Source organism: Amphiura filiformis, chromosome 17, assembly GCF_039555335.1.
Source record: "Amphiura filiformis chromosome 17, Afil_fr2py, whole genome shotgun sequence".
Lineage (NCBI taxonomy): Eukaryota > Metazoa > Echinodermata > Ophiuroidea > Amphilepidida > Amphiuridae > Amphiura > Amphiura filiformis.
The window spans coordinates 11,624,138-11,643,155 of record NC_092644.1 but is presented as its reverse complement, the minus strand read 5'-3'; the positions used below and the strand labels follow the sequence as shown (position 1 = coordinate 11,643,155).

The 19,018-nt window shown below is 36.2% G+C and overlaps 1 protein-coding gene across 1 annotated transcript in view; it reads left to right on the top strand.

Annotated features, from left to right (window-relative positions):
- LOC140136935 (synaptotagmin-7-like) overlaps positions 1 to 19,018 on the top strand; it is a 552,412-nt gene that overhangs the window by 492,163 nt on the left and 41,231 nt on the right. The window contains exons 7-10 of the mRNA XM_072158587.1: positions 6,062 to 6,097; positions 7,821 to 7,892; positions 15,884 to 16,038; positions 17,641 to 17,759. Coding sequence (XP_072014688.1) covers positions 6,062 to 6,097; positions 7,821 to 7,892; positions 15,884 to 16,038; positions 17,641 to 17,759 — 382 coding nt within the window. The remainder of the gene's footprint in view (positions 1 to 6,061; positions 6,098 to 7,820; positions 7,893 to 15,883; positions 16,039 to 17,640; positions 17,760 to 19,018) is intronic.

The window sequence follows — 19,018 nt, the reverse complement described above, 5'->3', positions numbered from 1 at the left end:
TTTTTGTAGCATAGGCTTTTTGAAGGTCTATGTATGTTCGTAGGCGCTCCTCGTAATTTATTTCAGGAACAGCATGCATGTCACGTTCTTCATTCCAGAAAACAATTACATGTGTTTCACGACCATGAATTTTACCATTTCAATTAATGAAGCCATTGTATTGACGATATAACAATACATAAATGAATGAAGGACATGGTAGTCATGTGACTTCCTCTGACACTACAAAGAGTGATGAGGGCCTGGATCAGGGTCCTAGAGGAAGGGTAACTCAAATATAATAATACTACCCATAATGCATTGGAGTAAGTATCCCCCAGTAAAAACATAAAATTACAACAATATTTCACTTTTTGCTGAAATTATTTTGCGCATGTGGTGCTTATGTTATTATTCAAGTCAGCAACACAGGAAGCTAATTGTTTAAAATGGAAGGAAATGATCAATTACTTTGTGTTGTTCTATGTTACAGACACCCTGGGCAAAACAATGGGAAATCATACAACCATTCTGTTATGTGGGTCTATAGGTGTGGCCATGATAATGTGTAATTATATTTTTAGCCCCCACACCATTAGAAAAAGTTGGAGGACATCTCCCATGCACCCGTGTGTGGTGAATTGACTATGTAATGATCACACACTCAAGGGTATAGGCCAATGCAAGTATCCACTTCTTTTGAAAGCCGTATCTTGCTAAACAAATGTATTTAGGCCAAAATATCACAATTAATATTGATTTGAATATGTTATCTTCATATTTTGTGCAAAAAAAATTACAAACTTCAAAAACCGACACATGTACCTGATGTAATTTCAAGCGACTAGCATTAAATACAGTAGCGTAGCTATATAGGCTATATATTTCACTGATAATTATAATGCAAACAGGATTTTTTGTTGCCATTGCCCCAAATTGTTATTTTGCCCCCTGACCAAGAAAGCTGGCTACGCCCCCAATTAAATGTAACAACAACAGCAGCACCATATCGGAAGTTTTGTTAATTGGTACCAATTAGTAAAGTAGTTTGCGTCATCTGCTGCAGGGGATGGAAAAATGAAATATAAAAGTAGTGTATGAATCGCTACTTGTGAGTACAATTACACAAAGGAATGAAGCCATATATGGTCAAAGTAGTGACTTTGTACATGTACCTACATTGGAGACACGCTAGATATATAAAGCTGCATCACCTCTGATGGGAACATATTTGCACAAGAACTGAAGCTGTAGTCACAACCTCTAAGTTGATGAAACTTGACTTTACAAACCAAAAAAGTTGGACACTGGACTTTTGCTCACAGAAATTGACTTCATATCGTAACCTGCTCTGACTAAACTCTGATACTAATCGACAGGCTCAGTTCACTTGGGTTCACCTGTTAACCTGTTGATTAGAGAATCACATAGGCCTACTCATCAAAGTTAGAAAAATTGACTTGGTCGCAACCAGCTCTGACAGAATTCTTGCACAATTTGTGGACTTAACTTGAATCACACTGTTTTATAGATGTTGGAGAACTGAGAACTGTTTCAGAATTTTTCAACTTTTGATTGTAACCTATGCTGAAAATTGTGTGGACTTTGTGAACAAATGTTAGCAGCATAAAATTGTGTGGACTTTGTGAACAATAGCAGCATTTGATACTCTAGTTAGTGAATTCAGCTGAGGTAACTATAAAGTAATATTAGACCAACGTTGTTCAGCAAGAAACTTATTAATACTTGAGTCGACCCGGGTTCATAGGTTGAAACCATGTATTATGTAGATGAACCCAAGCAAAGCTGTGCCTGCAAGAGTATAGCCCTCCTCACAAAGCCCAAGTTTTGCTTCCTCTCTTGGGCTTTTGGGTTTGGGAAGAAACAACGTGAACGCAACAGCAGAAAACGGCGACCATCAGAAGTGTCTTCCATTGAGTACACCTTACCATCCCCAGGACCAACTTCAAGAAGATATTCGCTCGGTTCATCGTTGGGATCGCTTAATCAAAGACGTGATTCGATAGCTTCATCATGGCGGTCAATGAATAGACTGGACCATTTGATGTCTATGCCTTGCACTCCTCCTAACCAGGCCCAGTCTCGCAGAGGATCACTGGATAACATACTGCATTTCTTTGGAGTAAGTGCTTTCATTTATTGCTATATTTCTTGGTCATAGTGTTGGTTTAATTTGGTATATTGACCATTTCCATGTGATTCACACCAGTTTGGTTTGATTTTAAATCAACACCATGAAGTTAACCTTGAACTTGAAGATGTGCTAGTTTCAATGTGATATTTTCAGTAGATAGCAGTAAGAAACAATGTATGTGTATGTAGTTTCAACATGCTATCTTCAGTAGATAGCAGTAAGAAACAATGTATGTGTATGTAGTATCAATGTGCTATCTTCAGTAGATAGCAGTAAGAAACAATGTATGTGTATGTAGTTTCAATGTGCTATCTTCAGTAGATAGCAGTAAGAAATAATGTATGTGAATGCAGTATCAATGTGCTATCTTCAGTAGATAACAGTAAGAAACAATGTATGTGTATGTAGTATCAATGTGCTATCTTCAGTAGATAGCAGTAAGAAACAATGTATGTGTATGCAGTTTCTATGTGCTATCTTCAGTAGATAGCAGTAAGAAACAATGTATGTGTATGTAGTTTCAATGTGCTATCTTCAGTAGATAGCAGTAAGAAACAATGTATGTGAATGCAGTATCAATGTGCTATCTTCAGTAGATAGCAGTAAGAAACAATGTATGTGTATGTAGTTTCTATGTGCTATCTTCAGTAGATAGCAGTAAGAAACAATGTATGTGTATGTAGTTTCTATGTGCTATCTTCAGTAGATAGCAGTAAGAAACAATGTATGTGTATGTAGTTTTATGTGCTATCTTCAGTAGATAGCAGTAAGAAACAATGTATGTGTATGTAGTTTCTATGTGCTATCTTCAGTAGATAGCAGTAAGAAACAATGTATGTGTATGTAGTTTCAATGTGCTATCTTCAGTAGATAGCAGTAAGAAACAATGTATGTGTATGTAGTATCAATGTGTTATCTTCAGTAGATAGCAGTAAGAAACAATGTATGTGTATGTAGTATCAATGTTCTATCTTCAGTAGATAGCAGTAAGAAACAATGTATGTGAATGCAGTATCAATATGCTATCTTCAGTAGATAGCAGTAAGAAACAATGTATGTGAATGCAGTATCAATGTGCTATCTTCAGTAGATAGCAGTAAGAAACAATGTATGTGTATGTAGTTCCAATGTGCTATCTTCAGTAGATAGCAGTAAGAAACAATGTATGTGTGCAGTTTCAATATGCTATCTTCAGTAGATAGCAGTAAGAAATAATGTATGTGTATGTAGTATCAATGTGCTATCTTCAGTAGATAGCAGTAAGAAACAATGTATGTGTATGTAGTTTCTATGTGCTATCTTCAGTAGATAGCAGTAAGAAACAATGTATGTGTATGTAGTATCAATGTGCTATCTTCAGTAGATAGCAGTAAGAAATAATGTCTGTGTATGTAGTTTCAATGTGCTATCTTCAGTAGATAGCAGTAAGAAACAATGTATGTGTATGTAGTTTCAATATGCTATCTTCAGTAGATAGCAGTAAGAAATAATGTATGTGTACATAGTTTCAATGTGCTATCTTCAGTAGATAGCAGTAAGAAACAATGTATGTGTACATAGTTTCAATGTGCTATCTTCAGTAGATAGCAGTAAGAAACAATGTATGTGTACATAGTTTCAATGTGCTATCTTCAGTAGATAGCAGTAAGAAACAATGTATGTGTACATAGTTTCAATGTGCTATCTTCAGTAGATAGCAGTAAGAAATGTTATTTCCATGTAGAGGTGTCATTGTCCATGTCTGTGGCTGTTTGTCTGTGAGGCATTTTGTCAGTCAGTCTTGGGTGTCTGTGCGTTTGTAAATGCCGTCTAACGAGGACCTACATATGGATACACATCGTAGAACGAGGACACACCTCCAAGCGAGGACGTCCTCGTTTTGAAACTATGCCCAGGATGACGTAAATGATGCAAATATGCATATAAGATAGCATATAAGATAGGTCCCCATAGCGGGTATAGGGCGGGTCTCAGTTGGATAGTAAGTTGCCTGGTGTGTTTGCGTGAGGTCCACGGTGTGTCGATTAAAAACGGGTGTGTAAGTCCTCGGTTAGATCCTTCTAAAGTCGAGGTCCTCGTTTGAACGTATTTACAAACAGGGGTGTGTCTGTCGGGTGTCTGTGGGCCTTGTGTGTGGGTCTATCTGTGTGTCTGTGGGCCTATCTGGGGTTCTTTCAGGGTGTCTGTGGGCCTGTGTGTGGGTCTATCTGTGTGGGGTGGGCCTATCTGTGGGTCAATATGTCTGTCACTTTCTGACTGTCTGTTGCATCTGTGGTGAGTAGGTGTGAACGGTATATGTGTGTTTAGTCTTGCATTCCTATGTCCATCATACTAGGTGGGGGGGTGTCTGAATGTGTATATGATTGCGTTGAGGTTTTCACAGAGAATTGAGTGATAGTGTGTGCTTGCATCAGTGTGATCTCAGTTATACAATATACTTTTATCAGTTCAAAATCCAACTAATTTTGTTTTTATTTTCTCGTAAGTTCTCTTCTGGTGACAAAAGTGTACAGGTAATTTACATATCTTTGAAAATGTGACTTATATTGCAAATGAGATTCGCATCAGATAATTTGCTTATTGTGTGAAACAATGTTATGGTACTTTTTATTCCCTACAATCTGGATTAAAACATTGTACATTGTAAATCAATATTTAATCAGAATTCTATTTGATAACGTTTTAGAAAGAAAGTAACATTTTGTGAAGGCTACTTTCATACATTGGCATCCCAGATTTTAGATTTTATCTAAAAGCATTTACCCTAAAATTTTGAAATCACCACAACAAATAAAGCTGATGTGAATTTCATTTACATTCATAAACCCTAGCTAGTGTACCTTCTCTGTACTAGGTATGTCCTCAAACACCTAATTCAAGGTTGGTTTAGAAAAGGATGTCTAGAAACACTTATATATAGCACATCCCTAGCTCTGTATGTGCTTTGATGATGCCTATAAGTACATCATCATTAGGCTTTACACATTCTTAGAATTAGATCCATATTGGTCTGGATTAGGTTTTGATTCACCTGTAAATCTGGGTTTAATCCGCACACTGCTGTATTCACTACGATGCATTCACATGTGACACTGAAAACTGATCTACAGTAGTTCTGATTAACCTTATTGCATAATGTTAATTACATATTACTCTTTACTAGCTCTGGAAGGTTTGAACAAGACCAACATGGATCTAAAGATATCATGTGAAAAGCCTTTTTTTGCCAGTATTCATAAGCATGGACTAGATTTTGTCATAGACTCAAATGAAAGTTAATCCCATGAGGCAGGCACTGTAGATTGCAGAAGTAATTTTCAGCAACTCTCTACAACCCTGATCAAATATAAGTGCTGCATAGTAGGATTAATTGTCATTTATTCAAAGTTAGTCATCTTATGAATACTGATTATTACATTGCTATCCACAATTCTATTCAGACTTGTGTGGAAAGTCGGCATAAAATCAATTTCTGTCGCAAATTCTTTATGTTATCAAAACTTGAATCTCGAGTTCAGACTAATTCGCATCTAGACTGGATTTGGGAAATCACAGTGCTATCTTGTGCTGTGCTTTAATATTATGACACAGGCTTACACGGATCCAGATCCTTGTGATTTGGATTGAATTGAACCTGTCAAGCATCATGTGGATAGTCCTGATGTAGATTGTTTTCCTCTTTTTCTTTCTTCTTCTGTACTAACATGGAAAGTTAACAGGAATGCTACAAAGTTGATACATTATAGACATAATATGTTCTGAATAATTAACCATTATGAATCTTGTTTCAGCTAGTTATGCTTGGCTTCAAATTCTATTTATAGGAAGGGAGTGAAACCATTTTGGTCAACAGCATAATTAATATTGATCATGATTATATAGCAAATTAATTTCATGTAAAAATATTTTGTTGTTGTTTGTTACAAGGTATGGGACATGATTGGTTTACCTAGTTGGGACGAGGTAGTGACTCTTTATTATAATTAATGACTTGCAATGAATGATGGGATAGGAGGATGAACACCATCTGTAGCAATTGCACATCAGCAGGCACTTTGGGAGAATGGTATCACATACCCCAGCATGCTTTCTGATTATTGAAAAATTATGGGTAAAATTATAATTTACTCTCACTAGCACCCTCAAAATGATTTGTGGGCTTTGGGCTTTGGGTTTTGTGCATGTTCTAAAGATGGCAAACTTGATCATATGTTCCATTCATAACCTTATCAATAAACACAGTGTGTTAGATCCAATTTGTAAACATGCTAGCACACAAGCCATTTATTGATGTGTTATAATAATCACATCATGTGGCATTATGCTTTGTAATGTGTTTGACGTTTATGCGACCAAATAATTTTTTGCACGCAAAAAAACTCATCATATGATTGCATTTTAAAACTTTGCTTAACAAATTGTGAGAAGAAACATGCTGTTATAATATACAATTAAAAAAACCCTATTAGTTGTAAATGATGTTGTTTTCTGGGTATTGTGAAAAATGTACACATTTTACCTTGAAATATCATTTTTAGCCCCACACATATACACTCACCTTATTTTCTGTATAGCTTTTTTAAAGTGCAAAATGGTACATTGATGATACAATAGGAATTGGCATATCAAGGGCCTTGGGAATGGAGAAACGTACACCTTAAAATCACAATGTGGGGAACAGTCTGCCAAAAAATGACATATTTTGACAGAGAAGTTGATTTTTGGTGTTCTAAAGTCCAATAAATGCTGTTGTATGAAAAAGTCCAGTTTGTTGGTGTTCACACACCAATTCCACAAATCAGAACTCCAAACTTTGCACCCCTGGCCATTCAATTTAAATGTATAGATGTGGTAAAGTCCCCGGTGATGTATGCAACCTATAAACCTGTTCTTTCCACCTCCTGAAATCATAATAAATTAGCTTCCTGCAGGCCTGCTCAAAGAAAACAACACGACTTTTCCCTCCTCCTCTATGTTTACAGCACATTATACAGGGCTGGATTTTCCTTTTTGGGGGCCTTGGGCTAGACAAAAATTTGGAGGCCCCCCCTGTGTGGAACGCATGTGCACTCAAGTGGCCAAGTTTTGATTTTGGTATAAAATCAACAGTAGGTCTACCGGGCGACAGTAGCGGCGGGAGCATTACAATTTAGAGGGAAACGAGCATAGATTTACAGTGACATTTCCGCGCGAAGTGCGTGAAAAAATTTATATTTCAGACTATTTTAGCACAAAATGAAGGTGAATTTTGCTATATAGTGGGCCAGTGCGTACGTAGTGTGCAAAATTTTGCTATTTTACCCTAAAACGTGGTGTTTTTCGGGCCAAAAAGGAAGATGCGGGGCAATTTTGGAGGCCCTGGGCCCGGGCCCATCTGGCCCAATGGTAAATCTGGCCCTGAGCACATATAACATGGAAAGAGACCAATATGATGGAGAAAACCAATAGCATGATCTTTGGTTGCATGTGGTTCTCAAAGTTCCACATCTTTCACAGTTTCTAAAGCATGTAGATTGATGGTGATGGTCACCTTGGTTACAGCATGTGTTTAGATTGATGGTGATGGTTACCATGGCTACAGCATGTGTTTAATTTTGTACAATTACATTCATAGTTGGTGAAGGGGAAAAAGATGTATATTTAAATAAGATCAATAAACAAATGGTACATTTTTGACTTCATGTAGGAAGAGGAGGACCAAGTAGATAGCACAGGGATACCAGCCAATGAACAGACCAGTAAACAATCAACAAGTATTGTAAGTTGCCATAGCAACTGAGTAATTACCATAGCAACAGCTAGCCACTTACCAGTTTCAAATAGTATTGGTGTGTGGGTGCTTTCTAACAATACATAACTAAATTTATACATTTGATTTTTGTAACAACTTCTAAACAAGATTTGCAGTGATGTCTTAAAAAAATAAAAAAAACGGTAGAGTTAGAAGTAACTAATAATAATGAATCAAATCATGTCATGCAAGTTGATTAACAGTAACAGCTACTACTATTATAACACAACACTTAACATAACCTATGGCAACTTGGATAGTCCCCAATATCCATCATATATGATGCTCATGGTATAAACACAACAAAATGAAAGTGTTCAAAATAATCCAAAATCTTGGGTTTTGAAATCTGTAGGTCCTCATCTATTTTCACAAGCCTGAACTCAAATTTTGAATGTTGAATTGTTCTACAATTGTGACACTTTGTAAGACTGCAGGCTCACCAATCAATAACAGATCATCATGGATTGGTGTTACCATTCAGTCTGTCTTGCTGGACCATAGGGTTAGCATAGCGGTGGGCCTGCAGTGGTTTTCATAGGGATTTGGTCCAAGGGCCTACCTTTATTTCAAACATTGACAATACATACAGCTCTAACATAAGTATAATAACAGAAATAAACTTGTGAAAGGATTTTACAGGTAAAATTTATCTATCATTTTTTAATTAAAATGTGTAATATTATACTAAAAACTGATTAACCAAAAAACTGATGTTTGAGCCCTTACTTTTTAAACCCTCCCCCTGTAGTACCCCACCCAAGAACCTACTTCATGCATATTCATTAACTACAGAAACCCAATACGATATGCAAGTTCATTTTACAACTCGCCATGCACTCATAATTCAACTGGACAATAAAGAGCAAAGCGAGCCCCCTGGGGAAGATTGTAGCAGCGTTGTGGTCCATCCACTGATAAATGACTACCACCCGGCAGTAAAGTGTATGCCGGCTATTTTTAAAGATGACGGTAATCGATTATTATGCCGGAGTTGATGAGGCAGAATGGACTTGAAAAGATTAAATTGGCTTTCTTGTTTGTCCAAGAGGAATGCTGATCCTTGTCAGTTTTGATTTAGCTATAGCCATAGTTTATCAAGGCAAACCAATCAACCGTGCATCGTACCTGTGCACAATGATTAATATTTGATGATAAATAGTTGATGCAGTCATATTATTGGCTCTCCTTGTATCAATTTTCTGTTATATGGTCAGTGTCCAAGTTGAAGATATGATGGCATTTCCTTGACTGGCGAAGGCTCACTGACGCTAGGGGTCTGCCGTGACCTCACGGAAGATGTAGGCAGTGTGACTCCTCTGGTGCAGTGCAGAGAGGGCACGGCTGTACCAAGGTTGAAAAATGTGGGGCAGCCATCACAAATGTGGGGCGGCTATAGCATGGGTCTCGATTCCCCTCACCGTAACAGCTAATTTCCAAATTTACTCAGATTTGGTGCATTTTCCCTGACTTTTTGACAAAACTTGCGCACGCCACTTGATAATAGGTGCCTACCAGTACACGATACAAGTATTGATTCTGACTTTGGTGGTCACTGGCCTGCAGCCAGCATGCGAGGTAAAAGGTACCATTTTTCTTGTGAAGTGGCTCTGGATTTTTACACTTCACACAAAAATTACTCACAGTACCCCAAAGTTTATTTCATAAATTAGAATTTTACCATAAATTATACAATATAATTGTGGTTAACTGAAATACTTTGCCCTGCCAATTTGTTTTGAACAGACAATGAACCTCTTTTCAAATTCACCTGTTTGAAATAAATCTACACAGTTAATATATTGTGTTATTCATCAAAGTTTATCTGTGTTGGTATATTGAATGATTATATAAAGTTTAAAAGTTTTGATCCAAGCACAAGAAAATGACTCCTACCTCAGAATTTTGAGATGGTTACGCCATTTTTGATGGGTAATCCTGAGACTGTGATGCTGATCATCAGGTTGTGTGTGTGATTTGTAATGTCATATTCATCTGATTCAATTTAACATGAAAATTGTTATATTCACACTACATGCAAAAAGAACAAAACAAAAAATCAAAAGTAGCAAATAATGCTGGAGAGAACGTTGATCAGATAAATTACAGTAACATGGTGACAATTAATTGAATTATTCTCAATTTTTCACAGTAACCCAACACAACCCCAAAGCATTGCACAATGACTAGTAACAAACAGAAGAACACAATGGTAAAATGATGATATGAAATGAGATTATTTTTATTTGTGCTGGTGGGGAATGGATGAGGCTTGATTAGATTCCAGGATATGTTGCTGCATATATGTGGCACAATTATAGGTACTCACGTGATGCCAGTAGTATTTTCATTTAATCAGAGAAGAAGAAATAAATTGAGGGGTTGAAGAGACGCAGTGTCCCGTGTGCTTTTGTTTTATTTGGCCAGCCATGCAACCTTTTGTAACCGTCATTGATATTTAACCAATCCTGTTGTGGCAGGAACCTTCAATTTGAATGTCCATGTTATGTATTTCCCCTTGCTATAATGACATTTTTATTACGGTAAAGGGAGGGGGAACTTTTTTTTTGCCTTTGCATATTTTTATTAAACAAATACATATCAATACAAGATTGATATTACACAACACTGAATTTAAAAAAAATATAAAAGAAAGATAAATAAAAAAAACCAAGAACCAACACATTGCACACACACATTGCACCACAGTGCACATAAAAACAATCAATGCAAGTGATTGCCAGACAGGTACATGTGCACCAGCACATGAAACATGGAAACCAAACAAGCAACCAACTTCCATGCATCAACAGAAATCATGAGCACAAGTACAGTAACACAATATACACACAAAACATCCACGGGAGGGGGAACTGGGCTGGGCATGGCCTGGTAAGGAGCAGTGGCATGGACAGCTTTACAAGAATGAATGAGGGGGCTAAAAATTGCAAAGGTTAAAAGGTTGCCAAAAATGCTTACATTTTGTGTTATATGAAGGTTATAAAACATCATTAATAACATTTTAAAATGTTGTCTAAAAACATCGTAACATCAGGTTATTAAACTGTGTTTTTAATGTTGCAAATAAATTTTTACAATAACATTTTTACAACATTTTAACATTCGTAATCATTAAATAACTCGATATGTAAAGTTCTTTAAACATTTTGTAACTTTTTGAAAATGGATACAATTTCAAGGAGTTAAGTTAAAATGCACAAAACAAGTTCATACCAATAATATGAATTATGCATTATTTAACTCAATATATGAACAAAAGCTTACTTACCCTGTTTACAGATTTAGCATTATACTGAGAGTCCCTACATGACATCATCTGCTATGAAATCTAGTTAATGTTATCTGATTATGGTGCTAAGGGAACTAACTAATTTATATTCTGGTTGGCAAACCATTTGTTTCATGACAGGCTATTAACATTCAGGGAATGCCCGCTAAGCACAAAAAGAGATCCGGCCCCAGCTGGCTGGGTCAGCACAAAATGTCAAGCCAGGTTTTAAATGGCTGAATCCTTTATAGTGGGTGTCAGGGTAGTTCTAATCATGTAGCCCAAAAGGCTCCAGTGGCAAATTAACCCAATAATGCTTTTTGCAGACTTTTTACGAAGTACACAGTTGAAGTATTGTTTATAAACAGCATTTCAACAACAAAAAGTTTACACAACCCTGTTTAACAGGTGGACTAACCTGTTTAAATTTAATTTAACTGTTCAGTTCACACACTAAACACAGTTGTTTAGACTTTTAAACAGTGTATTAACAGAGTTTAATGTGACACAATCTGGCCCATTTTGACCAATGGTAGTAATATTGAAAGCTGATTTTTGATTTTAATATAATCATTATTGGCATTTTGCGTAACTCAATAAGCTCTGTATACCAAACACTCTTCATCTCTAGCATACTTAGTTGCAAAGTTATGCAATTTCAAAATGTCCATTTTCTGATATTTTCGGTGTTTGCCAGGGTGTTTTTGCCCTTAATTTTGCCTTGATCCCAAATTTAAAATAATAACCATCAGCTTGAGACTAGACAATCCCAGACCCAGGGGCGGCGCCACAGGGGGGGGCAAGGGGGGCAATTGCCCCCCCTATAATTTTCAAAAAAGAGGTAAACGAAAGGAAAAAGAGAAAGAGCAGAAGGAGAGAGAAAAGGGAGGGGAGAGAACAGAGGAGGGAGAAGAAGGAAAGGAGAAATTCCCCTCCCTGGCCATGGTTAAAAGGAGGAAACTCCCCCCTTCGGATCTTGCCCCTTGTGGAATGCTGACCTACGCGGTTTTAAAGTTGTTGATTTTTATATTTTGGGCCCATTTTCGCAAATTTTCCCCATAAAAGTCGCATGGCCTCTCTCTTGCCTTTTCTCCCAACAACTTTGGAAAAATCCTGGCTACGTCATTTTCCTGGCGCGGCAACACATGCAAGTCTGTGTCATGCAGCAATTAATCATTTTAAATAAGTTTACTTTCAGTCCGATATTACACAACTTTTACGGGGTTTCATCACATTGTATCAGAAATAGTGTAAACATTATGCACCAATATACGAGCGTAAATATAAGCAATTGGCTTCATTACGGCCGGCCAGGGGCGTAGCCAGGATTGATTGGGGGCTGATTTTTAAATGATGGCCCTGTTTTGGACCTTTTCCTAAAATTTTGACCAAGAAAGCATAAAGAACCTAATTTTTCTTTTGTTTTACTAGCGAATGGGCAATTTTTGTTCTGACTGAAAAAGCATTTTTTTTTCTCGCTTCACGCCGCATAAAGTGGACCTTTTCGCTTTTAGTGATCATAGGGGCACCTTCCAACGCTCCTGGTTTCTGACTAAAGTAACCTCATATTTGGCCATTTTAGACTAAAAGTGGCAATTTTTTCAAGCTTACGCGACTTTATTTTACATTTCCACCATATTTCACTTCTCGCACATTTGTACCATGAACTTATTCTGTTGCCAAAAGGTGCTGGATTTGCCTAAAACCAGCGGGCTGAAAGTCGGGCCCGTGAATGAAATCCATAAAAATATGCGGTTAGAAAATAAATAAATAACCCTAAAAGGGTGAAAATGGTGCATCAAATGGCTTCATTTGTGCTTTCATTTTGAAAATTTTCCCAATTCTGAGGGGGCACCTCCCCTCAGACACCCCTCAAGTCAGCATAAGCCGACGGGCAGCCCTATCGCTGCATAACAAATTTCCAAAATTGTTTTGCCCCCCTATCAAAATACCCTGGCGCCGCCCCTGCCCAGACCAACTACCAATTTGTGTTAGCTAAAGCCCCGGGCTAAAGCATAGACTTTCAGAGGTTTGGCTCATCTTAATTGACCTGTGACACAACATCCGCATCACAGGTCAACAAACTTTTGCCGCGCTAACATCAGTGGGCCTGATGATGCATCCAAGATAGGATGTGAGGATGTGAAATATTGCCACTCATCAAAATGTAAGTCCAGTAGATCAGATTATAACCTCAAGTTCATAGTTGTTATTACCTGGATGAATGATAATATTCACAATCATGAACTTTGGGATTAAAGGAATCTTAGCTATATAATTATATTGTGAAATATGTTCCACAAAGGTTATATTGTTGGCTAATAAAAATACTTCCAAAGTATGTTCACTTTGATTGATTGATACAGGAATATTGGATTCAACTTAGTATGTTCAGAATTTTAAAGACTGTTTATGTGGCCTTTTGTGTGATACTACCTCAAACCAGTGATATTTATTGTATTGCATGAACAAACAGGGCATAACTATTAGTATATCTGTTGACCTGGCCCCTAACAACTACTGCATTTCTTACAGCATTTCTCATTGGGTAATTATGTGATATATTCATCTGAATGACCAATTAAAATACAGATTCTAAATATACACAATCCTCCTCAGCCCTACCAACATTCTTACCATGCTGCTGATTGGCTCAATAAATCATAGTAATCTTCTTGTAACCAATCAGCAGGTATTACTCATGGGGTTTGTAATTTACCGTCATATTGAGGATCTTTTAGATGGGAATAGTAGTCTTAATATTCTGACTCTGAAACATATTGTTAGCATGGATTATTATTAACACAAGGTCAACGAAAAACTGCTAACAAGATCACTGCATGGTAGACAAAATAAACTCAGTAATGAAAATTAACAAAACATCTTGCTTTATCTTTCCTTTTAACCTTTAATAGCCATAAGTAGCAGTATTAAATACTTTCAAAATTTCTTTCTTTACATTTTCTGTTCTATTATCCAAGTACAGGGTTTTCTTTTTTTCTGTTATCTCGCCTTGGTTTTATGTATGTTTAGATTTTTTCCTGTAGTTTTTATTTGCTGTATTTTCTAATTTCCCTGCTTTTATAGCATTGCATGTTATCAAAATGAGTTGTAATATTGATTGCCTGCCCCAAGACTAAAACAAAACCAGAATTAGGAATAAAAAAAGCGCAGTGATTTATAGTGCGCTACGCACAGGCACAATGCCTAGACATTAATCCACAAGCCTCAGCACACTTTACAGGTTTTTTGATATTGTTTTTTTAAAACTTAAATTAGCCTATATTTGTCATGGAAATTGTTCAGATTTAGTAATATTTTATATCCTTTATTAATATTGCTCCCAACTAAAAAGATGGTGTTTTATACATGGCAGCCATATTTTCCAGGCAGCTATTTTAGTTCCATACTCATCTGATGACATGTTATGTATTTTTCATTTAATATTTATAATATATACCTCAGTTTCCTTAGTTTTGATTCTGACCTTAGTTTCTATATTAAACCATAGTTATGTATCAATGATTAATGTGATTTATTTGATTTTGTACCCTTTGTTGAATACTATCAATATATCTCCAACATGTTCACCTATGTTCCTTAAGCATTGGGCTATTCTAGTTGAAATCCATACACCCCCTGTGGAAGACATGATCATAATCTCCCACACAGGGAGTGGATTTCAAATTGTGTTACCTGAATGGGTGACTCCATTTGAAAGCTACACCCCCTGTATGGAAGATTAAGATAATATCTTCCATAGGGAGTGTATGGATTTCAACTGAAATAGCCCATTGAGGTATAATCATAGATACTATATTGTCTATGGTAAAATATGACACTTATTGTTTGAGGACAAGGTCTTATTAGGGAACTACTGCATGACATATTCGTATGTTTGAAGCGCATATTGTGCAAATTTTATGAAAGACAAAATGCTTGATATTTAGTACTAGCCAAACATTGTGAATGAAAACTAAGGTAATAGCGCCCTTGATGTAAACACCTTTTTACAAAAACACCCACAAATTCAAAATGAGCATTCTGTTTTGCATAAAAATTGCACATCATGTTTTTCAAACATAGAGGTATGCCGGGCAATAATTTGTGTGGTACTGTTTTTGAACTTCTGAAAATTCATATTGTTAAACAAAGTTGTGTAGTGTTGCCAAATTGGTTTTTGGAAGAAGATATTCTAAATTTAGTAGTCTACACATCAAATTAGAGCTATAAAAAGGCAAAAGTATCAAACAATTCATGGCAAGAGTGAAAAAATAAATTTGTCATGCCAAGTACAGATGAAAAACTGAATAAATATTTTCTAATCAATCAAATTGGATGTGTTTAGGGCTTGCCAGCAAAAGGCGTTTATTACCCAAAACTTAAACACTGTATGCCTCTATTCAGTGTGGTCTATAATCAATTTTATTGGGTGGTTGAAATTGTCAATTGCGAGGGTGGAACAAGGCAAATCTTCTTGTAGAGGGGGAGCTTTGATTTTTTTTTTTCGGGGGTCAAGCTCCATAAAGATCACAATGCCTCTAATATGGATGTCTTTTGATTAGTAATAATCCACAATCCAACCAAAAGTGTAAGCCCCATGACTTGCACCAAACCAAGAAACTGTTTACATTTGTTGCCATCATATCTCCATCTCTCCTTGACACAGGCTAATAATCCATCATCTATGGAAGATGGAGCAGTGGGATTAGGCGTGGAAGAGAATCTCGGTCAGATCCAGTTTTCTATTCATTATGAATTTACAGAACAGACATTGGTCATCAGGGTATTAAGAGCAAAAGGGTTGCCAGCAAAAGATTTCAGGTAAGTACACAACCCCAAATCGAGATTAGACCCAAGAGAAGCAACTCACAATTGATGCATTCTATGTTATATCTGTCATATTGGTAAATCCTGAAATTGAGATTAGACCCAAAGAGAAGCAACTCACAATTGATGCATTCTATGTTATATCTGTCATATTGGTAAATCCTGAAATTGAGATTAGACCCAAAGAGAAGCAACTCACAATTGATGCATTCTATGTTATATCTGTCATATTGGTAAATCCTGAAATTGAGATTAGACCCAAAGAGAAGCAACTCACAATTGATGCATTCTATGTTATATCTGTCATATTGGTAAATCCTGAAATTGAGATTAGACCCAAAGAGAAGCAACTCACAATTGATGCATTCTATGTTATATCTGTCATATTGGTAAATCCTGAAATTGAGATTAGACCCAAAGAGAAGCAACTCACAATTGATGCATTCTATGTTATATCTGTCATATTGGTAAATCCTGAAATTGAGATTAGACCCAAAGAGAAGCAACTCACAATTGATGCATTCTATGTTATATCTGTCATATTGGTAAATCCTGAAATTGAGATTAGACCCAAAGAGAAGCAACTCACAATTGATGCATTCTATGTTATATCTGTCATATTGGTAAATCCTGAAATTGAGATTAGACCCAAAGAGAAGCAACTCACAATTGATGCATTCTATGTTATATCTGTCATATTGGTAAATCCTGAAATTGAGATTAGACCCAAAGTCATATTGGTAAATCATATTGGTAAATCATGAAATTGAACAATTTGCATCTTTAAGGGTATACGATGTATTGTTGGTCGAAGCAGCAGAATAAAAGTAGTTCACAGCATTTTGCGAATGGTAGTGAGCTGTAGCAAAAATTGCATTGCTCAATTCATAGCGAGCGTGTAGAAGAATTCAAATATCACAGAAATACTTTTGTAGGTCCTGTGGTTCTTGAGTTATGTTGTAAAGAGGGCTGAAACAACAACACTTTTGTAAAACGTACATAACTCATTAACAACAATAAATTAAGCAAGTTTTCAAAGTATATGATTTGTAGAATGAACTTTTGCAAATCACCAAAGTGTTATTTGTCAATAATATATTGATTCAGATAATGAAAATTGATTTCTTTGGCTGCTTCGACCAACAATACCTCGTTTAAGTGTTACAAAGGTTTGCACCTGTAACTCTTGGCATGTGTTATTGGGCACATGGTGAAATACTTGTCCTTTGTGAGCGACATGACATGCAAACATGGCGGTGTTGGTACTCTCTGGGTCAAATTTCTTTGGCAAGACCAGAGTTGTCAGTAATGTTCAATCTCCCAAAAGATTTTGGCACCTAACATTAATATATAATTCAAACATTTTTGCTTGATAAATCCATTGAAAAATGAATCAAGCCTTGAGCACAGATGTTAAAAGTCATGAGTACTTCATCAACGAATCAATGGATTTGTCAAGGGAAAACGTTTGAATTATTCTATCTACAATCCATACATCTTATTTATTAATATATATGTAAGAGATTGATGTTATGTGGTGTGTATTAATAATAATTAACTGATATATAATTTTCAATATTTCATCCTTCTGAACAGTGGTACAAGCGATCCTTTTGTGAAAATTTTACTGTTGCCAAACAAGAAACACAAAGTGGAAACCAAGGTGAAGAGGAAAAATCTCAATCCTGTGTGGAATGAAACATTCCTCTTTGAAGGTAAGTCTGTCTGTCTGTCTGTCTGCCTCTGTATCCATCACTGTCAGTCTCTTATGGGGTGTGTATGCGTGTGTCCCTGCAATTGTAGTCTAAAGACTGCACAAAAAGTAACACAGCTGTTATAAACTTTTTGAAGAATGACAGATGGTGTTTACACACATTTTGATACTTTATTTGTCCAATGTCGTACGTTCAATATTAACAACGCAATAGTTCTGTTAAAGTAAAATACCCAAATTTAAAAGTTGCCGTTTACACCGGTCAATGGTTATTATGCAAGCATTGTAGCACGTAAAGCATGCCCTTATCTTCGCGATGACTTTAAATTGATAGAAATAGCTGCAACTTTGAAAGTCGGGATTTTTCTTTCTAAATACTGCTGTGTTGTTAATATTGAACCAAATTGGACAAATGGGGTATCAAAATGCATGTAAATATTTCTATTTCAAAACACTGTGAATACAAATAATAGTTCTGAAACTGGTGGTATATTTATAACGGTTATGTTACTTTGTGTGCAGTCTTTATCCTGTATAGGTTAACATAGGTTGGTCAGATAAAATTTGTTTTGTGTTTTACACAAAAACATATATTTGAATGAGAATAGGTGTTCAGAAGTGTAATGTTATTGGCTGGCTATTAATCTATATGCCTGTCTGTCACACTGCTGGTTTGTTGCTGTATCTGATAGATGTATCCATATTTAAATCACTTTGACAGTGTACCCATTTGTGACAACTATTTTTAGGTGTCAGTGTTTGAGTGTATCAGCAACAAAGCGTATGCATTGATGCCAATCTATCTCTTGCCATCTATATTCATAGAGATGTGGCAAAAGAGGATATTTCAAACATAAGTCTGGCTGGTCCACTGAAAAAATCAGATGAGATGATCTAAAAAGTTGGAAATGAGAAACTATGGCAGTAATGGCTCATGTTTATTCAATTTGCTGCAAGAATGATAAAGTTGATAGTTGCATATGGTTGCATAAAAGGTGCACAATATCTGAATAATTGGTGTGAATGAGATACATTCAAGCTTAGCCACCTTTAACATGACACATATTTTACTGAAGCTGTGGGTATTGGTTGTCCCTGTTGTGACTGGCTTCCATATCTTGTTAAAGTCTTTTCCGAAGGCAGGATCTTGCATGGTCTCTACCTGTGAATACTTAAGTGTGAAACATTTTGTGAAAAGGTGTATGTAGTGGAGTCTGTCCTGCCTCAAACTGGTACTTGTATATTCATATGATGTATCCT